This window comes from Amphiura filiformis, chromosome 6 (genome assembly GCF_039555335.1).
Source record: "Amphiura filiformis chromosome 6, Afil_fr2py, whole genome shotgun sequence".
In the NCBI taxonomy this organism is placed as follows: Eukaryota; Metazoa; Echinodermata; class Ophiuroidea; order Amphilepidida; family Amphiuridae; genus Amphiura; species Amphiura filiformis.
In genome coordinates, this window is record NC_092633.1 from 3,472,273 (window position 1) to 3,499,637 (window position 27,365).

At 38.3% G+C, this 27,365-nt stretch overlaps 1 protein-coding gene across 3 annotated transcripts; it reads right to left on the bottom strand.

The window, feature by feature from the left end:
* Positions 1 to 317: 317 nt before the first annotated feature.
* Positions 318 to 26,752, bottom strand: LOC140154835 (uncharacterized). Of its 3 annotated transcripts, none has more exons than XM_072177426.1 (3): positions 26,596 to 26,752; positions 4,001 to 5,082; positions 318 to 1,197 (listed from the first exon to the last, which is right to left on the bottom strand). In XM_072177426.1, the coding sequence occupies exons 2-3, from the start codon at positions 5,023 to 5,025 to the stop codon at positions 318 to 320; spliced, it is 1,905 nt and encodes a 634-aa protein (XP_072033527.1). In that variant the 5' UTR covers positions 5,026 to 5,082; positions 26,596 to 26,752. The 3 variants fall into 3 exon arrangements, with proteins under 3 accessions (XP_072033527.1, XP_072033529.1, XP_072033528.1); XM_072177428.1 differs by lacking the exon at positions 26,596 to 26,752 and adding an exon at positions 12,596 to 12,774; XM_072177427.1 differs by lacking the exon at positions 26,596 to 26,752 and adding an exon at positions 12,616 to 12,773.
* Between the last annotated feature and the right edge of the window lie 613 nt (positions 26,753 to 27,365).

Below are 27,365 nucleotides of genomic sequence, written 5' to 3' on the forward strand. Positions count from 1 at the left end.
CTGCATGATTTGGGAACCACCTTGAAATTCTCTGATCTGCACCATTCTTGCAAAAGACTCCAAAGCGTGGGAGGCTGATACAGGTTCCTGACTTGGTGGATTATCGTACGGACTCCCAGCCTTCTCAAATGGGCTACGGACTTGTCAAATGGGCTGGATTGATCAAATGGGCTGCTTGATGTCTGGAATGGACTAATAGATTTCTCAAATGGACTATAGGACTTGTCAAAAGGACTGACTGAAATGTCATTCAATGGCCTTTCAAAAGGGCTATATGACTGCTGCATTTCCCGCACTCCTGCAGCTCCTTTTCTCGCTCACGCTTTCTGTGCCTTCTTAAGTTTCTTTGCTTGTCTGGCTTCTCTTCTTGCTTTTTTCATCTCCTTTTTAGCAGCTTTTGACTGAGCACTGTCTACAGATTCAATAAGTGCACAACCTATCTTAGGAGTAGGTTTATTGAGCTGTTCTTCTATCACACTCTGCAGTCTTATTTCTGACACAGACGGCTCACTTGGTTTGCTGAGCTGTTCCTCGATGATCTTATGGAGTCTGCTATCTGAAAATAAAGTTTCTGCAGTATCTGGAGCATCAGCACCAGCAGTTTCTTGTGGTTTTTCAAGTTCGGATGCAACAAGATTTGATACCCAAGATGCTGCACTTCTGACAAACTGTCCAATTGTTGTTGGGTTCTCGTCAATCCCTTTGCTCTGTTTTGAAGCCACCATATCAGTATCACTTGGGTCAATCTTTTCTTGTTTAATACGTATTGGCGGATAGTGATCAGCATAATCGCTCACTTGTTGATCATCGTAACCACTCGTTTGAGGTGAATCATGATTCTGCATCCACTCATCTGTTCCAGGTTCTCGCTTTACATAAACCCTTTTTCGTCCATTTCTACCCGATGAGTAGATAGCAGTCGTAGCCTTTTTAGGTATCGCTGCAGATTCCACATCATCGCTATTGCACATATCCACTGGTTCTGTTTTAATTTTTACAATGTCTTCATTATCCGACCCCGGCTGAGAGGTCTCTGGTGTGTCACTGCGGACTTGATGTAATCGTCTCACGATAGATTCGATGCCTCCAAAGGTTATACTTTTCTTTTGTTTGGATTGAGATTCCATTATTTGTACCTTGCTTCTCTCTGTGTCCTGTGAATCTGATGGTCCTTCTGAACACCCATCTACAGCTAGCCTGTCAAGTAAACAAAACAAAGTAAAGCTAAGTTTAGAAAAGTAAGTTTAGAAAAGTTACTTAAAAACACTTAAACATGAGGTAAGGCTTATATGACAACAATGTATATACTACATGATATATCTTGTCTCAAGTTGCGAGTGAGGCCATGTTGGATGTGGCAGTGGCAATTTTGCATAGCACACGTTAACCTTATTTTGCGGGGCATATACACATGCATAAAAGTGTGGTTTGTCCATAACGCTGACAATTAATGAAACATGCAGCCTCAATGCACTGCCTTTGTGACATCCAACATGGCGTTACTCTCAACTTGAGACGAGACACACTATAGTGCAGTAGCAGACTTACTTTTGTGTTTGTTATCTGGTTTTGTTTTTTTGTTTGTTTGATTTGTAAATTTGATAATTTTTTTTGTTATTGCACAACAACAAAAATATATTTATGAACTAGAATTTTCAAATGAAATACAAAATAAGTGAGAAATTATGATACACTTCACCTACATTGGTAAGGCAAAGTATTAACAATCATGTGGTGGTGCAATTATTATGTGCCCCCCCCCCCCCATGGTGATTTAGAGGGGCAAAGATTTGTTGGCATGCCATAATAAATTCAATGTGCATTATTTATTTAAAACATCTCAATATGTGATACCATTATTTTTAGCACATAACAACTTCTCAAGAAGCATATTGGACATCCTACAAATTACAGTACTATAGTAAGAATTCCAATTGAATGAACGCAGCTTTCAACAGCTGTACTCGATACAACCGCGATCGATATCGTGGTATTTCAAACTACAACGCGAAAAGCACGACCTTGATACAATGCTAACCAATCACGAGTGTGTTGGTATGGTTGGATTCACTACCGCATTACTCACGCACAGTAGCACACGCTGGCGCACATCACGCAGTGTACGCAAAAATCATCACGCTATTGAAAGATGCGCTCATTCAATTGGAATTCTTACTATAGAGTACTGTACTGCACAACAGGTTAAAAACAGGTTAAAACAATACCTGCTATATATACATGTATGTATGATAGGGAGGGAGGAAGAAGAATGAATTGCATTGCCTGTAAAAAAAGGTGTTGGGCCAAATTGTATGTGTTTACCTTTAACTGGAGAATAAGGGTATTGTTTGTTTAAAACATGTTTATGCATATATTCCATTCCATATACAACATGATACTGTAATTCTTTTAAGTAGAATAAATCCAAGGCCAACTTGTTCTGTGCTAAAAATAATAGTACTGCATGTTGAGATATTCAAAATCTCAACATACAATACTATTATTTATTAGAATAAATAGTGCACATGGAATTACTTTTGTAAAATGAAACAACTTTCAGGGTACCGTACATGATTTAAAGTTCCCAGCGTGTGTATTTATTTACATTTCACAAATTGGAATTCAAATCAACCTTTTTTTTCATATAATGCTGATAAACTATAAACCTCAGAGTAACCATGGTAACATATTTGGCATGATGCACAAATTAAAAAAAAACCACAAATTTACTAAAACACAAGGGAATTTTCACCCAAAACTTGTGTTATTTCCACCCAGAACAAAAAATCATTGAAAAGCCTAATATTTTGAGCAGAAAATGCAAAAATTTTCTGATTTCCAATGATTTCTCTTTGCCCCCTCTTGAAAAGAATTCTGTGGCACCAATGAAATTCTAACATTTTTAACCTTTGATCTATAAGTTGCACATCCCTAATAAAAGCACTATTTCTAGTTCCTGTGCCAATTGACCTTTGAATTGACCCTAAAGCTGATAAAAGTTCACATTACACACAAGCTTTGATCTCTGAACTGTGTGTATTTTCACACTGACAAAGAATTCCCTCAATTTCCTGATGAAGTGTACATTATTCACTTGATATTATGATAATGCAATGACACGTACACGCCAATGACCTTTGATCCTTCAGCAGTGTAACCAGGTAGAATATAATGAGTTGACCTCTTCCCTACACATGATTGATCTTGCATAGTGATGTAGCCTTGATCCCAGAACTGCATGACTGTGGAAACACTATATACACAGGCAACAGGAGTTTTTGCGACACCTATAAAAGGCCCACAGGTCATACAAAATGTATAAATGGGAATATCTTTTGACCATCCTGTTTTGTTTGTTTGAAACAGTATAGTGTTTTAGTTAGTTGAAATATATTGCATGAAAAAATGTAATAATACTTCAGTTGTTGTTTTTTTGGGGAGGGGGGAGGAGGAGGTTATGTCTTGAATCTAGGAGGGATCCAAATATGTTCCAATTCCCCATCTAGAACCCTTGTGCTATATGTATACAAACATTGACCGCTCCTATAAAACTGGGTCAGGAAGTAAATCAAATGAATCATTTCAATCCAGGTTCATTTGGTAGTATAAATCAGATCAGGTTGAGCACCTTTACCAGTTTAATAATCAATTCAGGCCATAGACAGGATTTATCTGGGATGGGTGCGGAGGCTGAAAAGTGAACCTTTTTCCTACAATTTACAAACATGGGCCGATGTCAATGTTTTGACTGGAAAAAGCGAACCTTTTGTAAAATTTTCCTTCAAAAAAGGTCAGATTTTCAAAGTTTTTACAGAAAAAGCAAGACCTTTTTATTCAGATTGGTATTGGGAGTATCGACTCCTCCCCTGCACCCCCCCCCCCCCAGCCTAAAGCTCTCAATCAATTCATCCAGGTTATTTTTATTTTGTGAAGTTGGATGCTTTATTTTGAATTGGAACTATTTTCTCACCAATTTGTGCCAAATGTTTACGTTACTAACCTCCTCAGCATAAACTTGGCCATAGCTGCATCACTGTCAAAGCCCATCTTCCTTCTTTTCTCACTCCATTCATTGAAGGTCTCCTCATCAAGGTGTATGAAACACTCTGCTTCACTAGAAATCAATATCGGCGGCTCATCTGCCAATGAAGACTGAGAGTTCTGATCAGAAATGATGCTACCAGGGGCTTGTTCCTCACCACACACAAAGCTGGTGTTACTTTGCACAGGCGTATCTTGCCTATCAGACTCTTCACTGTTCAGGATGGACGTAAATTGGGGTGTAGATGTTGCAGACCTGCTCACATCAACTAATTCTTTGTCCGGTTTTGAAGCTTCATCTTCTCCATCACCAACATTTTGTTCTGTTGTCAAAGTGTCCATACTTTCCTCACAGTTTGATACCACTGGACTTAAATCCTCCAAGTTCCCATCCTTCCCCCTCTCCTCCTCAAAGGCTCCACCATTCTCACTACTGTCAGTGTTTCTATCATTTTTGTTGCACTCTGACCTTTGACCATCACCACTAACCACTATATTTTCATTTTGATGTGATATTTCTGCTGACATGGCAGAATCACTATCTTCCCCTTTACCCTCCACTTTCTCATCATTTTTCTCAAGTTTATTTCCTTCACATTCTGGACTTTTGTTGCTTTCTAATGGTAAACTTTGATCATGTCCTGGGGTCAATCTGTCCTGTTCACAAACTGATGCATCCTCATCCCCATCCTCCTCATTATTCACACCATTTGTATTTTCACAGGTTGGTGAACTTTGGCTACTATTGATGGCATCATTTTCTACATTGTCATCTGGAAATGGAACAAGGTTACTGTCTAACCTCGAGCTAGTTAGATTCAAAGGAATTGATGAATTCTGGTCTTTGGTTGTCATGTCAACAGTATTGTCTGCTCTGTTCTCGTCATTGCATGGGCTGTTTTCATTGGCAATATCATCCACAGAGATCTCCTCTGCTCCTCCAGTAGATGAGCCCTGGTTGTCATTATCATCTGTCGTTGCCATGGTAACCACTCATATGAATGACCTTTTGCGTCTGTATGGATGAACCTGGCATTTAACCTGTGATCAGATAATAGCAAAGTAGCAAAAAAATATTCAATCGGAAATGAAATGATAAATTTCTTTGTGAATTTAAATTCTATTTTTGCGAGGTCACTCACCACACAAAATTTGAAGCCATAATGTATGATTTTATAATATGAAATTTAAATGAAATCAGTCCAATTTGTTATTTTTGTCAGGTCAACAGAGCAATTTTAACATAATGTCATATTCAGAGTTTAAGTCCCCTGGAGGACTCCGCGTTAAACGGCCACTATATCCGGTGGGTTTTCTTTCACTTTACCCCGGACTTTACCTTGTTATTTTGGCTGAAAATGGACAGAAACTTTTCTTGACAGTTATTACTATTTCTGCATTTTGAGTCAAGAATAACTAAATTAAAATTTGATGGAAATCGTAAATTATGGCTTTATATTTGAAAAAATTAGTTAAAACAAAACCGTACTGTAAATTTTTTTTAACCTAATTTTGCTTTGTTATTAATTTTATACATTTTTAATTAGTGACATACATATTGCCCACAATGCAAATGTATAATGTAACAATGCAGATTGAAAGGTCACACAAAGTACAAGATAATTAAACCAATGCTGATCATTTATACAGTCAACTGCAGAGCAAGTGTCTAAAATAAAAACAGTAGTAATTTAGGGCATTGAACATTATTTGTCTTTAATACTGCATATTATTTTCCTTTTGCATTAAACATTCTTTTCTTGGTTCTATGCAAAATATATAAACCGGTTAAACAGGAAAACATTAACTTGATACTTAACCCTTCACATGGGTGAAGCAGAGGTCACCTTTGCCTACTATGGCTATTCCTGTGAAACACTATTTTACCTCTTCAATACACACAGATTCACACTGACACACTCGCTCCATATGGATAATATGCACTGCCTGCTGCCATGGTTGCGCGCATAAGTAGTAGACACGCAAGAAAGGTTAGCCTGGCCCCACAGAAACCTATTAACCTTGACCTCAGCTATCTATATATGGCAGACACATATCGAGTATCAAGTCTATGGAACCGGTATGGCTAAATCAATACGTAATGGCTGTTTGACCTTTACCAAAGTGAACCGTAATTTTTTTCAACGACTTTGCTCTGTGTAATTGTGCATTAATTTTTCTTATGTCCTGAATTTGGTAGGGTTATTTTGTCAAAGGTCTTTTTTTAATTTGCTTGGTGCATTGTATGCATTTTGATTATTACCAAATTAAACCATCTGCGATGATGACCAACACATACAGGTGGATTTACAGCTATTTATGGAATGTGTCAGGGAATTTTGTTTGGGTTTGTTTTAAATCATATTTGAGTCAATGCAGTGGTCAAGCAAATAAGTCACTTATCACTAACACTGAGCAATTCTTAATGCTCGGCATGCTAGCCATGTGCTTCAACATAAAAAGTCCAAGTTTTGAGATATCAAGAGCTATCTCAAGAACCACTGTACCAATACTAGGGTCAGTGCACAGATGGTCAGTGTCTGAAAATAGTGAAATAAGGAAAATATGGAGGTTGTCCGGAGGACAACTAAAGCATGAATTCTGCTTGTCCTCAGAACATTTTGGTTGTCCCCAATTATATGTCATGTTTTGAGTGCAAAGAAGTGGTTGTCCAGGTATAGTGGTTGTCCAGGGATAGCTCAATATGGTTGTCCCCAGTGATTTTTGGACAAGAGGATAAGTCCTTATTTTGAACACTGACTAGGGTTGTTTGTACTTGTGTTAATGCATTTTCCAAGCTGATTCCAAATATGGTCATGAAAATTTACAATTCTTGAATTTTTATTTGTGACCCCAGTCATGATCGTTAGTGACACACTGGTAATACTGGTATTCATGTATTGAATAGCGATTTTATTTGTTCTGCCTCATCTGTTCAGGTCAAAATTACAAGGGGTCATAGTTTATGGAAAAGAAATACAATTTTATTTCTGATGAAATGTTACAGCATGGCTCTAACATCTAGGCTTCAATCTGGAAAAATACATGTTATCCAACCCTAACACCCAAACCCTAACACCCAACACTGCTTTTTGCTATCGGAAGTTAAAGAAGAAACAAAAAAGGAGAAAAGATGAACATAGAAATCACTTGGCATCCCGGGATTCAAACCGTAAGACCCCTCGCATGCCAAGCACACGATCACAGACCGGTAGCCATGCGGGTTACGCTGCCCCAGTCAGCGATTCTGTGAGCATATAACACTTAGGGTGATTGCGTCATCGCAGACCCTGGGATTCACACATGCGCAGTGGTTTACATTGTGGTATTTTGTGGTATTTATGGGTGTTAGGGTTAATAATAAAATTTGTGAATTTAAAGAATAGCCAAGAATGGAAGTGTTGCAGCATTATGCATTCAAATGTATTTCACAATCATCAAGAAAATATTGAAGTACTTGATTTGTTTTTGGTACTTAATACTTTAGGCGACAGTCAAAATGGTCCATAAATTGGGTACACTATTTAAAAAAACCCACTAAATTTGACTGAAAGTCCAAATCAAATTTCGACTATTGTCACATGGGGTAGAAAACAATCACTTTGCCTTAATTATGTGTATTTCAATGAAAGGGTTATTTTAGTTTTAGTGGTGTAGCCCCCATAGTCAAGTTATGGACTATATGGCCAGCCATACACCCTATAGACCAGCCATGCAGTCCAAACTCAAAAACCACACAATATAATGACCTATGATTCATATGCTGAATGAGGTCATCGGGGAAAATGTCACACCCATGCAAAGGTCAAAAGACTATCAACCTGCCTACACTCGACTTCCTCTGCTTGCTCTGAGGCAAGCCACTTTGTTCATGCTGACCGTATTTTCTGCATACAGTCTATGGAAGGTGGAAATGAATATATACCCACCCACCAACCTACTGTACGATATGATTACAATCTGAATAGGAACCGAGTTAACGAACAAGAGTCATGAATTTTAATTCACAATGTTTTAATGTTAGGTTCAAATCCACTAGAGGGTGCTGGAGGAGACATACCTCAAGCTAAAACGGACTTTCAATACTATACAAGGATGGTCATGTCCCGGGGTCATGTTTGAAATCAAAAAGTACATTGATTCATTCATTTTTAAGCTAGCAATATCAGCATGACTACCTACAGCAATTTTTCTTCCCCCACTTTTGAGGCAAAAACCCCAAAATCACGTAAATTTCCTCTTTTTGCTGCAATTTTGCTAATATTTGCCAATTTTGCCCCGAAAAAAAAGTCCTGGCGCCGCCACTGTACCTGATATGATGTTGTAATGATCATCTCACCCTTAAAATTTGTAATGTGCATCTTTCAGTCATTTTTGTTTAGAAGTGAGTCAATGGGATGACTTTTGCCCAGAGGGTCACTTACTGTATGTCCATGCATCAGCAACCCAGAAAATACTGAAAAGAGGGTAGGGTCTTTACTATGGTGTATTTGGAAGTTTTTGGCAATATAGTACTTTTGGTGATCAACCTGTAAAAGTCACAAACAATTATTACATTACAGAAACCTTTAAAACACGTTTTCCTATTGGAAAGCTTTGTGTTATTTTTTCAAAGTTCAAATGTTTTGATTTTGGGATATTTGCATAATATCAATCATATTTATCATTAATATCATATGAATCCAGTGATCTCTGTGCCTATATCATAATCAGTTTCTGTCCCGAAAAGAGGTGGATATGCGCACCTTTCAAATCCTGACTAAATCCACAACTTGACATACATGTATATGTTTTGTACCATGTTCACATTCAAATGTATCAATAATCAGGGCTGGAAAAAATCAGTGGCGTAGATTTCTTTTTGACATGGGGGGGGGGGGATGGAGTTGGAAAAAAAATCTTGAAGTATAGTCAATCTAGCACCTTTTGGCGACTGAATATGTTTAAGGTACAATTGCTCGCGAAGCACACGAAAAATTTTGGTATTTTGAAGCTAAACTGATGAAATATGGTGTAAAAGTAGAATAAATGCGCGCGAAAATTTGCACCTTAGGGTATAAAGCCAAGAATTCTCCGCGTTGCGGAAATTCCGCGAAAATCACGGAATTCAGAGGTAAAGCGGAAAACGCATTTCTGAGAAAAAAATATAAACAATAAGCAAAAATGGCTAGAAAAAGAGAAAAAAATACAATTGAAAAGAAATAAATAAAATACTAAATGAAATGGGTCTTCAAAATTCATCAAAATAAAGTAAAATCCGTCATAGATTTACCGTATAACGCCGAGTATCCCACAATCCTTTGCGCTCGACTAAAAAGTAAGATGCTTGTGAAATTTTATTATGTCAGAAATGTGCTAAAATTACAAAGCGGAGAAAAGCGGAATTTAGCATTTGTAAAGCAGAAAATTCTTGGCTTTACCTTAGGGGCTAAAATGGGCAAATATGAGGTTTGGTCAGAAACCAATTATCAGGCATCAACATTGGGGGGATGATTGTATGGACCATCCCCTGGCAAAATATTGGGGGTAAATCCCCCATCCCCCGGTCTACGCCTATGGGAAAAATGACCATTTCCCAGGAAGAAAAGCCAAATTTCACTCAAAATATTTTCCATAAGGCCCTTCACAATTGATTCTTAGTTTCCTGTTTCATGGTTGAAAACAAGGGATGAGGCGACTTTGAATTATTAATTATAATTATCTATTATTTTCTTCATTTTAAAACAAGTGGTCGCAACCTACATCAACCCGTTTTGACAAGGAACATGCATTTAATTATTTTACAATTATGTTTGATTTTATACATAAGTGATGGTACAGTTATGTTCTTTGTTTATTCATCATTATAGTTGATATGATTAAAGTCAGAAAGTAGCAAATGGAAGTCATTAAAAGTTACTTTAAAAGAGAAAATCCAAAATATAAATAAAATAATTAAATATTTTGCAATTCTCTACTTTGGACGCGGGCAGGAAACAGGAAACTAAGAATTTATTGCAAAGGGCCTAATTTAAAATTATATTTACATTTTATATTAAAACTGGGAGGCAAATGTCCCGAAGCCCCCTTTACGACGCCCCTATTATCCTATATTTAAGAAGTGGCACCTAATGAAAAAAGCCCAACACTAAGGAGTAAATGCCCCAATTCTCTTATTTGAAAGGGGGCTACTGGGGAAAAGCCCAAGACTGTGGGGTAACATGTAGTTGGTCATTGACCAATAAAATCAATAAAATAATGGGGTTTAAAGACAAAATATCACGTTTAATATGTTATTTTTAAGTTGTTTACATTTGTACATACATCAAGGTTAGGAGCGTGTATGCATATATTCATTCACACAGTAAAAGTGGCAAGCAATGCGTATTGTGGATATTGCACTGCGTAATGCTCTGCATTGAATGTGTCACACTTGACACTTTATTGTGTTTCAGACACAATTGGGGCACATTATTGTGATTTATGAAATCTCACATATGACTTGTTCAGAGTGCATGATTTTGAGTAATTGCTTATGATAGTTGTTTAATGTTTATAGCATTATGAAATCAACACTTGATATTTGAAGCATGTAGTGGCAGGCTTAATTCATTTAATTGCAGCCTACATTTAAACTAGAGCGGTTACCGCACCACAGCTGAACCAAGGGCCTTTTGCATTATATTATGGTATACCACTGTCACCCAGGGGTCATACATTCTTGGGCTGATAATATGAAATGGACCCAAAATATGGACCCAAAATAGGAATATTGACCAGAGTCTTATTATGAGTGTCTCCCCGGAAATTATTTTTTATTATAGGTCCTGTGCCATGAGTTGGGATACCTAATTTGGCGGTAGTGTAACACTTTTCCACTTTAAGTGATGTTTATGATGTCATAATTTCCATAATACTTGTCATACAATAATAAATTTGGTGTCATTTTAAAGAGTAATCTATACTCTTTCCATGGCAATAAATGGAAGCGGTGGTGGCTGGGGAGCCATTTTCACACTTTTAAAAGTTAATTTTAAAGAAACAGGAAGGTCCATGTGTCATGAAAACACAATTTCTGGATTAACAGACCCCAATTATATAAATAGACACCAAAATGAAATAAAAAGCTTTTAAATAAAAAATTAACATGATCATTTTATTACAAATTTATATGTTTTCAGACCCCCCCCCCTCCTGAAAATGGTATTTTGGCCAGCACCAGCTCATTTCTTGGCCGATTTTCATTAAAAAGGTGTCAAAATGAATAAGATGTTACTTAGCTGCAAGATGAAAGCCATTGTAATTTTCAAAATTTCCATGTGTTACCGAAAGGGGTCCCAACTCATGGCGCAGGACCTATATACTTTACTTATTTCTCTTTTATTTGACAACACCCGGGGGTCAAATCTCCTTGGCATTTTAAGATATGAAAAGGACCCAAAATATGAATATTGACCCAGGTCCTATGAGGAGTGTTACCCCTGGTGGGAAAATTATTTTTGTTGTATTCTTTACTTTGTTCTCTTTTATTTGACACCACTTGGGGGTTCATACCTTCTTGGCATTTTGAGATACGAAAAGGAGCCATATGAATATTAACCCAGGTCTCATGTTGAGTGCCACCCCAGGGTGGGAAAATATTTTTATTATATATCTTTACTTTTTTTTCTCTTTAATTTGCAAGGGGGTCATACCTTTGTGGCATTTCGAGATATGTCCATTTCAGACCAAAAGGTTAGTCAGTCAGTCAGTAAGTAAGATACACTAATGTAGGCTCAGATACCTTTTCATGGTTCAGCAAAAACTCACATATCAAAATGTATTCCAAAATGATTTAATAAAGCAATCACATAGTAACATTTTTCAACAACCATTTAAAGGTACATGTACAAAGTGCTATGAAATGAATTGTAATACAGTTTGAATGTGGGTGTTTGTTTGTTGCATGGTGGTGTGTAATATGTGTGTGTATGTTTTATTTTTATTGCCTGACCAATGTTTTATTTTTTAATGTTTTCTGTTCACAAGTATACATTAATGAACAACCCCACCACACACACCCTGGCCTGTAGCATTTTTTTTGTGGGGTGCAGATTTTTCAAATGCAGATTTTTTCAAAAGAAATCTTCATTCTGGCCAAAAGCAGATATATTTTCCCCTCTCCCCCATCTACAATTGATTTTCGGATCCAAAATTTTAAACAACTTTCACAGAAAGTTCATGATTTGGAGTACATTTATCTATTATCTTTGGTTTTGCATCACACCTCACATCCCCTGGCGGACCTATATACACCCACATACAAACACACACAAAGTTAGCATGGTTAGTGATGTATTATATTATGTATGACCAGTTGACCACTATCTATGGTATGACACATGTACGTATTATTGTATAAACCATCGTACCGTTTAAAACACACATACACACAATTTATAGACTTGTGAATTATATTAATAGATGTATCATTTTGACTATAATTTGATGACATATTGTCAAATATTCATCTACAGAAATTTGCATTACAAATTTACAAAGTGTGACACCAATGTGGGATACAAATTATACATACCGCGATTGACAGACACTCACCATCACATCTCCCACAACCAATCGCCGCCAAATTCAATCAAGAAATAAACCAAGAACAAAGCTGTAAGTTTCACCATGTTAAACAATAGGCCAAAAGCATGAATGACACAAATATCCACAAGCCAGCCAACTGCAATGTCATGAACTAAGAGAACACAGGAAAACCTGCCTAGTTGACCCGCTGACCTTTTCCATCTTGTTTGTCGAGTCTAGCATAGGGCCTTCAACCGAGCTTCAACTAGTGACCTTATATGCGCGCATGTCATGCACGGGGCCATAATAATGCTAGCACACACAGATAATCTATGCACAGTAACTGCACTGCAAGCAGACAAGACCCTTTTACAGGCAAAAGGTCATAGGGAGCGATCGTTATTTATGGCAGGGGGGGAATGGGTAAATTTGGGGGGGAACACGAAATTTTTTTGTGGTCTTGAGGGGGGAACCTGAAATTCTAGTTGAACCAGCAGGGGGGATTGTTAAATTTTAAATGGAGAAAATTGGGAAAACAAGGGGGAACGCGAAAATTTTGAGCGGATGCGAGGGGGGAACGCGAAATTTTTTGTCGATATTTTTGCCAAAACACCCATTCCCCCCTGCCGTAAATAACGATTGGTCCCTTAAGTGGATGTGGCTTTTATTATATATAGAAAATGTATAATGATTTTTGCTTTGCTTTGCCAATGCCAATTGCAGTTTTCCTTGACCACCAATTTAAGAAAATCAGTGTGATTTTGTTGATAGTGGTTTTTGTACAAAAATAAATTAGTTTCTAGTTCACTTAAAATATCACTGAAAATTATCTTAAATTTTAAGTGAAAATGGTTAAATTTACTGCTGCACAGTATTTGCATATTTGACAATGAGTGTATATTGGTAGTTTCTATTTAAAATATTTGAAAACATACACTTTTTTGTGACATCACTGTGAATTGAATGATGTATTCATGTAATATCCGGCATAAAATACTTTCCTGTTCATTTACTACTAAATCCTTTTAAACATGTTAAAGGTGCATGCACTATCAAAGCAAACATTTACCAACTTATTAACTTAACTACATGTATATCACATTTGTACTACCATATCAGTCTTGTTTCCTAATATTAAAATAGCATGTTTTAATCTGTGTAAAAAAATTTCAAATGTGCAAAAAAAAACAAGGATAAGTTACATATATATCTGTATGATATTTTGTCTGTACTGGTACTAATTAAAGTAATTATTAATTTCACAAACAAACTTTAAAAAGATTGTAATTTGATGCTTGAAAAGGTTTTTTTTTAAAGCAACACAAGGGTGTCCCATGGATCAGGCAAAATGGAGAATGCATAAAACAATTGTGTAATTGTAAACCTTCATTTGTTTTTTGTGTATATGTGCATTTACTGCATTTTAAAATTCTAAAAATGCATGATTTTTAACATATTGAAATTTACTTCTGTCTGATTTGCACATAAAGATGTTTTCAAACATCATGCTACAATTTGGTATCAAAGTTCACACAATACCTGAATCTACATTTAATATGGCTACCTAGATACATTTTATTCATTTGGACACGCTCCCTCGAAAAGTCCTCCCTTCCATGTTGGCACTTCATGATCACTAAAATTTTCCAGTTGACACTTCAAATAAAATAGATGAGGCCTGATCGACATGTAGGTCATCTAAGGTCATCACAAGTTATTTTCATGTGGCCAGCTTGGCATATTTAGCGGAATTTTTGTGATGTAGGGCCCCTGTTTGGGTCCAGTGGGGAAGCCCGGGCAGGAGTCCAGGAGGAAGCACCCCCACAAGCTCCTGGATTTTAGGGTTTTTCAAAGGTTCAGATTGGGTATTTTCACTCCTTTTTTGTTTTTTAGATTTATGTGCAAAAGTTAGTAAAATAACTGTGCACCACATCATGTGCCACAAAGCATCACAACTGGCGCACATGCATGCATACCCCAGTTGAGAAAGCCTGGTGACCTAGAGGCATTAGTCTTATTCTTTTACCTATGATTCTCAATTGCATTTTCACCAAGTCCGAGTCATCGGAAAAATGTTGAGTTATTTGAGCCCACTTGAACTCCATACTTTAGGTCAAAAGCAATGCATGTGACTTGTGTACTGTAAATGCCTGGTGTGGTCACTCCCATTGTGGCCTGTACACCATCCGCGATAAACAACCTGTGAAAAGCACCCTAAACAAGGATTTAACCCTTAAAGGCCCATTCAGTGATTTGCTCATCCGGACGATCGTAAAAATCATCAAAATTCAGATTTTGGTACCTTTGTAATTGGCATAGATGTGCTAACATAGCCTGCTAGTGGTTCGGTCGAAAGCCGTGTATTTTAGACAAAATAAAGCATTTGCATGATTCTGGACTTTTGATACTGACAGTACAAAAAGTCCGACTCGAGATCGAAGAAGCTCACTCTCCACGCACTAACACGCGCTATGCGTATTGTTTCTACTACTTATTACATCAGTAGCTACTATTTTAAACAAAATACACAATTTTAACTGTTTTTTATATTTGAATTGACCGTTAGTTTGCCTCGGTGACCTTTAATTGCTTATTTTGTTTTCTACTACAAAAATTAAGCGTCTGTTTTAAATCAATTTAGACTCTACTTCCCCGTGTTAGAAACACTGGACTAGGAAGTTTTTCCAGTCGACATTGGAAAGACTGTACTGAAAATCTCGATTTTCTCGAGTCGATCTGAGTTGAAGTAGAAAACCTTTCTAAAACTTCTGTTTTTGACTAATTTGTCGATGTATTCAGGGAAAAGTGGTTTAATGAAATTCTGTAGACTTAATCTTTATTTCTAAGCAACTCTGACAAATTTCCATTTTTTTTAATGTTCCTGTGAAATCACTGAAAGGGCCTTTTTAACATGCGCCTGTTTTCACACCCTAAACAGGGATTTTATTCCTTGCATCAAATTTCATACAAGAAGGATTGGCTCACAGGCCACACACACTGACATCGCCTGGTAAATAATTACATTGTACAGCAGAGAAACTAAAATCAATACCCGGGATCGATACACGTGTATGTGCTATGCACGATTTGATATTCAGACGATAAATCTTTGGATACCGGGGTAGAAAATGATGAATATCTCCCGTAATTTTTTGATTCTAAAGAAGCCAATTTCAAGGCTTGCACTTGAATATTGGTGTTGAAAGAATATGATAGTTGTTAGCTTTCATATTGAGAAAGAACTGTGCATTTTGAACTCAAAAACTAACAAAAATTCCGACAAACAGCAGTTTGTAATATTTCAAGAGGGCATCATGGCAACTGTTGAAAATTTGAGAAGGGCACCAAGGCAATTTCTCAAAAGTGAAGAAAAAACACACACAAACATAGATAGATGATTATAATAAAGGGGCAGGGCTGGGCCCGTGTCGTCACTTAACATTCAAAGGCGTAACGCATGATCGTTCCCTAAGTCAAAAATACCCCCCTATTTTGCGCGGTTTCAAGAACATTTTCGTCATTTTTACCCCTATTTTACATTTAAAACGGGTACAAATTAGCTTTAAAAAATACCCCTGCTTTTTGCATTTCAAGTACACTTTTACAAAAGTACCCCTTTTTTAACATTTCAAGAACACACACAAAAACACTTGTTCTGATTCATTGTCTTTTCTGAGGAGAACTCTGTTGTCCTTTTAATACAAGGTGTCCCATAAAAAGGTTACATGTAGAAAATGAACCGCATTTTGTGATGGTACAACAAAACAATGTCATTTTTTCGGATATTATTTATTCATTCTTCTTGTAACTGTACGCTAAGTTCCAATTCTGTATCTTTAAAGCAACTTAACTTATGAGCGCAATATGACAGGGGTGTCAAGAATGGCTAACCATCAAAATATCGCAAACGCATTTTGAGCACAGGCACACCTTTGTTTTGAGATTTTTTATTAATTACTTTTATGTTTCTCTTATTTTTCGTTGTTGAACTTATATCACAAAAGAAACATATTGAAAAATTAAATATTGTAAACTGAAAATAAATCAGTTTTAGAGCTTCTTGACTCTTGGTGGTAAGAAATAAAAGAAGATGGTCATTATAGAGAAGAACACGTTTTTGGTGATAGCAGTTCTGCACGCTCTATCTCCTGTCATCAACATACGGTAGTGAAATGAATAAAAATCTTTTGCATTTAGGCCTTGCATGGTTTTTGTTGACTTGAAATTACTGATGTTTTTTTTTTTACATTTCAGACTGAACGTTTTATTCTTTGTTTATCAGATTAAAATACTGCATCTGTCATGCTATGGCTGTGCCTGCTCAAGTGCCCCGCCAAATGTGCGGTGGCTATGACGGTGATATATTGAACCTCGTGTTGCATTATGTCACTAAAAGAGCTTGGTCAGGAATGCGAGCTATGTACGTAGGTTGTGAACTTGACATTCACAGTGGTACTAGTAGAGGGTACATAGATTGTGTCATAAAAAGGATATTTATATTTGTTAACATCAACTTAGATTATTTTCAAAAATCTACATGTAACCTTTTTTTGGGACACCCGGTATATAAATGAGGAGAATAACAGACAAATATATCCAATAGGATGCATCATGTGTTTTTTATGATACAGTTATCAACAATGTAATCTTTCCTACCGCTTTTTTTTTTTTTTTGCAAAATAAAGCTTGAATGTGACCAATACATAAGGCCAAGTACAAAATAAAACATGTTTCACGTCCGGTTTTCGAAAAAAGGAGGAGGAGGGGCTTTTTATTTTCTATTTTTATCGCAAAATTGGTGTATACACCCATACTTAGAGCTGTTTTAGCGTATACAATAATGCCTGGAATAAGGAGGAGAGTTGTTCTGAGAGTTACACCCCCTCAAATGATCACAAAACCTTCCTAAAATGTTTCTTGTACCTTAACAAGGCTATAGAAAGCATTCCAACTTCCTAGACATACTTTTTTGAAAAGTTATAACTGATTGAATAAAAATATATTTGAGGAAACCTCAAAAAAGGAAGCGGGAGGGGACGTGAAACATGTTTATTTTTTTATTTTGCCTAAACTGACTGACAAAAATGACGAACTCTGGCATTTGCCACGAATTCCCTCACTCAAACCACTATATCAGCCCCGTCTTTAGATATTTTCAAGAAAAACCTATAGCTTGCCGGTCACCAAATAGTTAGCGATTTGCGGTTTTCGCCCTGCTGACTACAACTTCAGAAGGTTCAGAAGGAACAATTCCTTTATGATCAGGTGCCATTTCGAGAGTTTGTGGCCCGGTTTGTGGGTAGGCCTACCCAGTTTGTCAAGGCTCCGGAGGCCGGGCGCGTCATTAATAAAGCCGATGAAAAAAGTCCCATGGAATCAGCGGCCAAACTGGGTAAGTCCCCAGTGACGTAATCGATGTAAACAAACCATGAAACAAATAAAACCGAGTCGAGCGTGTTTAGGCCGGGATATTAGGAAGGCAAAAAAAGTTTCACAAAAGTGAAACCCGGGAGTAAATTGAGCGAGAAATGGTAAGATTTCCAGGAAGATTTCTTGTGATTTCAACATGATCATGATTCACAAATATATACCTTATTTTTTAATTTCGAGTACACCGTCGTCAAAACAACCCTATTTTTTAAACATCGCATAGTTTAAAAATAACCCCTTTTTTCGCGAAATTGGGAACGATCATGCGTACACATAGTCAATGTTAAGTGACGACACCGGGGGGCTGGGGCACCCACGGCAACTTCATTAGAGGGCACGGCAAGTGACTGCCTTGGGTAAAGGACATATTTTAAGGGCATTACGGCAGTGGGGGTGGGCACCCACGGCAAAATGCCATGGGTGCCGTGGGTTAATTCAAGGGCTGCCGGTAAGTGCAGTTGATTGTTTTAATCTTTATACTGTTTATTACCTGCAATATGAACTTAGATAACTGAATATTTTTTAAGAAGATGACATGATAAGAAAGGTGTGCTTATGTTCACCTTTCGTTGTGCTATATTTTGATGGTTAGTTAGCCACTCTTGAAATGTCATCTTGCGCTCAAAAATTAAGTTGCTTTTAAGATACGGAGTTGAAACTAAGCAGATAATTACCACAATTTGTTGAAACAGGTGTGATTTTTATGTAAAAGTAGCCCCAGGTCCATCACTCCTTATTTTCACTCACCCAGCTGGTAAGAGGCCCCTTGTTCATCCAAAGTGGCCCCTGGTTCCCTTCAAATCTTGGTGAACCAGGGTGGCCCCTGGTTATAGCTCTTTTATTTTCACCCTTGCATCTGTTCTGCACATGACTTTTCACTTTTTGGGAGCAGATCTAGAACCAGAAAATGAATATTAGTGTATAGTGAGAGTCACAAGGTCATGTGTTTTATTTATAGACGAATCCAACGAGCCAAGTCATGGTCAGGATTTGGTCGGCCATGGCGGGTCCCGCATGCACCAAACTGGTGCAGTGACTGCCCAATTGGGTGGATTAAAGCCGCTTAAAATTCAATGTTAGATTCTTTTGTGTTGTACACTGTCATTATTATTTTGTCTATGTGTAATACAGGTGATAGAATGCAGTTTAAAATACCCTCCAAGACTGCATCATTTCACATTTTAGGTGAGATGGAGCTGACGGGGACCCAACTTTGGCAGCCATTGAGGTGTAGGAATGCGTGAAATTGGATTTGTCTATACATTGAGCACTTTTTACATGATAATAAATGTGTTTCAAATTTGCTTGTGTTGGAGCATGCATATCATGGATTATTTTCACAGGTAATGTAAGAATATTAAATGGGAAAATCAATCCTTTTCATATTGTACCGCATAAGATTATGGGACACAGCAGTATTAGGCAAACCATTTTCACATCATTTTTAATAACATTGATCCTTACTCCAAAATCAAACGCTTGCCTGAACACAATAATATTACGTAATATATGTGGAGGTGATACATGTAGGGCTGTTTTAGCCTGTTTAAGACCCTTCGCTGTAGACCCCTTGTCACCCAAATGCCCATATTTTTATATCAGGTGGCATTGTTGAGTATGGAAATCTTCTGATTCTTCCATTTCTTTTGTCAAACCATCTTTTAAAATGCTACTAATGTCAGCCACTTGCGCTGATCTCGACCAAACTTGGCCACAAGAAGCACTGACCCAAGTTCCTAAGTTGTAAAACAGTGAGGGGTGAAAGGTCATGTAGGGGTCATTAGAGGTCATTATGTGGAAATCTTTAACATGCTACTAGTGCAAGGTGCTTGACCCAATTTCGACCAAACATGGCCATAAGAACCGCCGACCCAAGCTTGATATAAGTTGTTCACAGATAGCGGTCAAAGGTCAGATAGCGGACAAATTTTCTCACCCAATGTCCCCTAATTTCCCAATAGTCCCATCTGTCACCCAATATTTTGCTCTCACCGATCATCAAAAATCATACTCTCACCCAATGCAGAGAAGACATATTACCCTTCCCAGAATCCCTTGTAACATAATACATTACTCATTTCATCAAATGACACTCTTTGTACAGGTTCCATTTGTTTTCAAGTTGAGAATAAATTATAAACATATTTTGCAAGATCTAGGTGTCCTCTGTTAATTTCATCATTATGGAACCATGTTGCCTATAATAGCAAATCAGTACAGGAAATTGAAATGGGAGAAATGCACTATGGGAAGTGTAAGATATCTTCTCTGCACCCAATGACTCCATATATACATTATGTAATATATTTTGCTCTCACTGAATGCCCCTCACCTACATCTATTTCATATAGGCCCCCCCCCCCTCAGCTAGAGAACAATATCAAGCTAATTTGGTAAAAATGTTCACACAAGAGCTTCAGCTTGGGTGAAAGCCTGCAATGATTGTGGACATTCTTTAGTTGAACATTGAAATACGGGTGGTTCTGTCTCCCTCCCCGGCCCCCTCCTCCAGAAACATTATACCCAGAGGGGTGAATCTACCATGGAGGACGTGGTGGTGGTGGGGGATGGACGCAAGTGGCTTAAGTGTGCCAAAAATAGCCTGATTTTGCATGATTGATACAGAACGCTCTAATCATGCACACATAATCAGTCTCAGTGCCTCGGAGCATTAATTAATAAAACTTGACCCCCCCCCCACCATCATCAAAAATCCCAGAGGAATTTCTATATTACTACATTATGTTAGGTTGTTGGGCAGTAGCACAGCCATGGGGAGGGCAGATAAGGGATGTAATATCCCACAGGGTAGGGTGGGCAGGATCAGCTGTCCCCTTTGCCCATGTCACTGATGTTGAGGTACCTTTTCATCAACATGGCTGTCCCCAAAGGCCCTATCTTTTTTGATAACCTATCATGTATTACATGATCTGTCACCCAAAGGCCCATGGTTATGCACCACAAGTTGAGGCAAAATGTGTTAAAAAATAAGAAAAATACACATGTATACATGTAGGCCCCACTTAAAAAACAAAAATGATCTTGAGTTTCTCTGAAAGTGTCCAAACCCCGAGCACTATGCGTTTTGGGGTTGTATTTTTGGGCAATACATGCAATTTTTTGGAGGGGGATGGCAATGCGAATGCTTTTTTTTTCATCTAAATATGACAATACCACAGTGCAATGAAAAAATAAATTTATATAAACAAATAAATATAAAAATATGTAATAAACCACTACTCCCATCAAAGAGGAGTTTTTTACATTCAGTACAAGCTTTATGTTATCCTCCGACCTATCGGGAGTTTTTGAGCTACCCGGTCCTGCCTATACACAAACACCCACCGCTGATGTCGGATCCAGAGCAGTCAGAGGGGTTGCCCAATTTACGAACAAAAAATGAAATGTAAGAAATGGCCGCGAGAGAAACTTTTGGAAAATGAAGACCCAATTGAAGCCATTTGGTTGACCATTTTATTTATTTATTTTTTTCACTAATATTGTGTAAAATTTTAGTTTAAAAAGCCTAAAATTTGCGAGAAGACAGCCCAATTGAAGCCATTTGTGGACAAGTTTTGACTTTTATTGTCTGAATTATTGCTTTATAATTATGTACCCATAAAGTTGCGCACGCAGGGGGTGTCTGAGGGGGGATGTGCCCCCTGAGAAGAAGTGAGAAACTTTTTCAAAATGAAGACCTAATTGAAGCCATTTGGTGGACCATTTTGGCACTATTATTGTGTAAGATTTTAGTTTGAAAAAGCCGAAAATATCAAATTTGCGAAATGACAGGCCAATTGAAGCCACTTTTTTCACTGTTATTGTATGAATTATTGGTTTAAACATCAAGTGGTGGGTGTTAAATACAGACACGAAACGGGCAGTTGTTTGCATACGCAGGGGGTGTCTGAGGGAGATGCCCCCCTGAGAAGTTTGGAAATTTTTCAAAATGAAGGTCCAATTGAAGCCATTTGGTGCATCATTTTTACACTATATCACTGCTTTTTAAAACAAAAAAGGGCCCGAACTCAATTAGTAAAATTTTACACTGACACTTAATGGCCTAAGACTTGAGATTCGCAATTAAAGCATACATGGATGTTGAATTGAAATCAGCACGTAGCACGGAGTCCGTCTTAATAGGCGTTATAGGCCTACTGACTTTGGTGACAAAATGTGACGGACCCTGCATATCGGCGGGCCCGCTGTAATTTTCACATGCTTTTGGGCAGAATAATCAGACCAAATAAATATAGATTGACCCGACTGCGATTTAGGCATGGGTCTACTATACGTGCAATTTCACCTTTTCCCTTCTCCTTTTCTCTTCTTTTTCTCCTTTTGGGGGGGGAGGGGGGGGCAAGCCCGCCAGCCCCCCCTGAATCCGCGCCTGGGTACTGCAGTGATGGCAACATTTTTATGTAGCCTATATCGCTGGTGGCAGCAGCATTTTTCTTCAATTATATATTCATAATTCATTACAAAATGGCGGACCTGCCCTGGTGTCTGCTCGCACATCGTCTGCTTCGGCTGCGATGATTTTACAATTAAATACAGATTAAACTAGTGGCAAATGGTGGTCATAGACCACAAACCTAGCTGGGGCATGTTGGTGTTTTGGAGGTATCTGACCCCTGCAAAATGTTCCGAAAATGTTCCCCTGGTCATGAGGTTTGTTGTCACCGAGTTTGAGTCCCATACTCCTTACAGATGCCTAGAAAATTAAATTAATAAGATTTGACCCAGATAACCTTTGACCTGACCCCAGTGCACAGCATTCCAAAGTGTTCCCCTGGTAAGTAAGTTTGTTGTCACAGAGTTTGAACCATACCCCTTACAGATGTCCAGAAAATGCATTTCAAAAATTTGACCTCTGCATGACCTTTGACCTGACCCCTGCAAACTGTTCCCCTGTTCATGAGATTTGTTGTCACTGAGTTTGAGCCCCATACATTACCCCTTACAAATGTCCAGAAAATGAAATTATAAGATTTGACCAAAGATAACCTTTGACCTGACCCCTGTAAAATATTCCCCTGGTCATTAAGTTTGTTGTCAGTGAGTTTGAACCCTGTACCCTTACAGATGTCCCGAAAATGCATTTCTAAAATTTGACCTCTGCATGACCTTTGACCTGACCCCTGCAAAATGTTCCCTAGGTCATGATATTTGTTGTCACTGAGTTTGAGCCCCATACCCCTTACAGATGTCCAGATAATATAATTGTAAGATTTTACCCCCTTAATGACCTTTGACCCCAATTCTGTGTGTAAGGTATGTGCACTGGGTAAAGCCGATGCACATGTGTAAGTGACGTCATTGTGCTATGTAATATGTGGCAGAAGAAGCATTTTGAAGATATTTGGTTATATACCGAAAATGCCCCTTTAATGACCTTTGATCCCAATTCTGTTTGCACCATATGGGCACTGGGTATAGGCGATACATATGTGCAAGTTACGTAATTGTAGGGTGTAACATGTAGGAGGAGAAGCATTTTGAAGTTTGTTGCCAGAAGAAGAAGAAGAAGAAGAAGAAAGAAAGAAGAATCGGATAGCAAAATAGTACCTAGCTCGGGGTTGAAAACCCCCAGCTAGGTAATATGTGATTATTATCGAAATGAGAGTCCAAAAAAGATAATAGTATACAAATATTGACTGCTTTTTATGAGGGGCATGGTTAAAATTATAGGCCCAGGGTGATCTCAAAACCATGGTTTTGAGATCACCGCGGGCCTATAATTTAACCATGCCCCAAATAAAAAGCAGTCAATATTTGTTTTATACCAAATCTTAAAATTCTTGTCATCTGTTTTGTTTAAAGCATCGATTTTGGGAAGAGAAATTAATAGTTTCAATGCAAACACTGCGTATTACAATCTGCGATTTTCCGCATAATTATAGTGCGCGAAAACATTAACGCGTGCGTAATATCAGTTTGCGCTGGGAACAAAGCACACGCAGAACTATGCCCGGGGAATAGTTACTTTTGCGGGCATAGTCAAAATTATATACCGGTACCTCATATAGATTCCTGTCATCTGATTGGTTGAATGTGCAGTCATTGAATTAACTATGCCCTCAAAATGAACTATGGTCATGTGCATCCTGATCAAACTGCGCAAGCTCAACATCCACGTATCCATTCGGTATATAAAACAAATATTGACTGCTTCATTCGGGACATGGTTAAGATTATAGGCCCGCAGTTATCTTAAAACCATGCTATGACCCTCGGCTGCGCCTCGGGTCATAGCATGGTTTTGAGATCACCTTGGGCCTATAATCTTAACCATGCCCCTCATAGCAGTCAATATTTGTATACCATGCCCGCGCTTTTAACCAATCAGATGACGGGAATCTTTAGATGTTATTTAAAACATAATAGTATCAATTATCATGAAATTGTACAATTTAAAGCTACGATATTGAAAAGACAACATAGATTAAGTTTGATCAGTACTATGGCAGCCAATTTTCCCATAGCCTTCCAGTGGCAGCAGCATTTTTCTTCACTTTTCTGAAATGGCGGCGCCCAGGTTTTTTTTTACAAATTCTTCAATTAATCAATTTTCATGAAAATTTACCAAACAAACGGTTGTAATAAATGGTCATAGTTATAAAAGAAAGAATATAAGAAACATTTAAACAAAACAGTGGCGTAGCTGGCGGGGGTCAGGGGGAAATTGCCCCCTGGCAAAATTGCCTATTTGGGCCCCCGCTCCATAGTGAAAGAAAAAATGAGGAAAAAGGAGGGAGAGAGAGAGAGCCGGGGTCACTCTCACACAAAAGTGCCTCCCACCCGCGTCCGAACACCTCTGAAATGCACCCTTAATATATTAGCGAATTTTCACATAACCAAATTGCACCCCTTAATGGCAAAACACATGCAAAATCCTACCCTAAATGGCGTAGCACATGCAAAAACCATACCCTAAATGGCATCAATGGCAGAAATATCTATACCCTAGTGGCGTAAACAGGGAAATGAGCTAATTGATACCCAAGGTGTCTTTTTGATGTTGCAGACATACATGTATAGATAGGGCCTACTGAAGAAAACATGCACACAAGTACCGGGGTAACAAGAATCAATTAAAAAGTGGTGATTTTTATCAAATTAGTGCAAACTCACTCAAACAATAATATTACTAACCCTAAACGTCTAAAGATTTGGCTGAAAAAGTACCCCTTTTTCAAAAAGACGTCGACGACGCTGTGTGGTGAAAAAACATACCCTTTTAGACATATTTCTTGGACACGGGTGCGTAGCATGCCAAGTATTGAGTGACCCCCCCTGGGAGAGAGGAGGGGGGAGAGAGGGAGAGGAGGAAAAGAGAGATGGGGAATCCATACGATATGCAATTGGCCTACCATACGATTATTATCAATGAGCCTGGCAAAATTGTCTATTTGGGCCCCCCTAATGCAGGGAAAAAGAGAAAGGTTTGCTGGATTTGGGCCCCCCCCATACAGGCTTGCCCCCCCTGAAAAATCCCAGCTACGGCGCTGATTGTAGCAATATTCAATATTAATGGCAGCGCCCTGACTTATCAATCCCGGGGGCACAGGGGAACCTTTTTGCATTGCGCTGGTATACGAGTTGCAATGGCCTGCTCAAACCCACAATCCTGTTGGGAAAAGGTGAACGTGCTAGCGATTATGACCACCCCTGACCCCATAGACCAAAAGAGGACTTCCCTGTACCTGCTCGTCATGGCCGTCGGTTCATGTAAGGCCGTCGGTAGACAGAAGGCATTGGTGAAAAAAAAAAAAATGGGTTAACAATATTTAGACTGTTTTTTACCCAGGGTGACAGAAAAAGGGGAGAATTATATAAAAAAATAATGAAAAATTGTGAATGAAATTGAATTTTACATTTTTTTTTTTTTTTTTGCTCTTCACTTTTTCAAACCATGCAAAAACATTTTGGGTCAACAAATCACAACTTCCGTCGGCAAAAAATATTTCCGTCGGTACATTTACAAGTTGTGCCCACTCGGTTCCATAATTCTGGCTACGCCACTGAATATCAACACAAATTACTAATATGCATTCATCAGTCACCCAAACATACATGTACCATGCTAAACGTAACCTAACTCTTAGTACCGGTACTAAACCCTGACCCTAAATAAAAAAATAAAAAAATTATCAATGTAAGAAAAGTAAGAAATTGCTTGTCCCCCCCCTCCCCTTTTTTTATACGGTTTATATACCTGCCAAAAATATGAAAACACAAAAGAAATGGATAGGTCAAACAAACACTGAACAGGCAAATTTATTGACAGGTTGTCATTAATTTTGCGACATACTAAATGAAAACAGTTCACTGGAGACACCCTGCACTTCCTAGAACTTGAAAACAAGTCCTCAAACATTCGAAATTTACTAATAGAACAACTGATGTTAGTACTATTAAACTACACTACCTTCTACATACACGTATAATGGCAACATATAAACAATATATCATCATGTCATTGTGCATACAAACGACCTTGACTAAAAATCAAGAACAGATCGATCTGTTGTGGAAATGAATGAATATATCGTGTAGCAGACGACGTGTACTTACCGATTTCACTCTGTTTCGATGTATTGGATTTCCCTTCAAAGATTAATACCAAGACAAATGTATAATTATTTGAGAAAAAACGAATTCGGCCTGCATTGTTTCACGGTCAATAAAGCGCACACAAATCGACAAATGACCTACTACCTTTAAGGTCAATTTATCAACACCACTCACTCCAACTGGAGGACAAAGGTCATATTTATTATCATCGAGCTATGATAGTATTGGTGGCGCTATGACTGATTCTGGTATAGGCAGGCCCGGCCCTGGAAAAAGGCTGTCATGCAGCCTGATGGAACAATGCATGCAGCCTGATAGAACAAGCATATTGAAGGACCCTCACGGCGCAGTGATCCCCGCCCACAACTTTCTGTCACCAAATCCCACTTCTGCCACAATCCGTCAATCTCAGGCAACTTCTGCCACCCACCGAATCCTTGATCAGATTGAAGGACCCTCAAGTTGATCCCCGAATCCCACTTCTGTCTGCCACTCCGCGAATCCGTCAAGATCTCATCTCAAATCCCACTTCTGCCACCATCATCAGATTGAAGGACCCGCATGGTGATCCCCCTCAGATCCCACTACTGCAACCGAATCCTCAATCAGATTGAACTGGGGCCCTCACAGTGATCACCGAATCCCACTTTATGACACTCAGAATTCGTCTCATCTCAAATCCCACTTCTGCCACGGCATCCTCAATCAGATTGAAGGACCCGCACGGTGACCCCCCTCCCACTTCTGTCACCGAATCCTCGATTAATTGA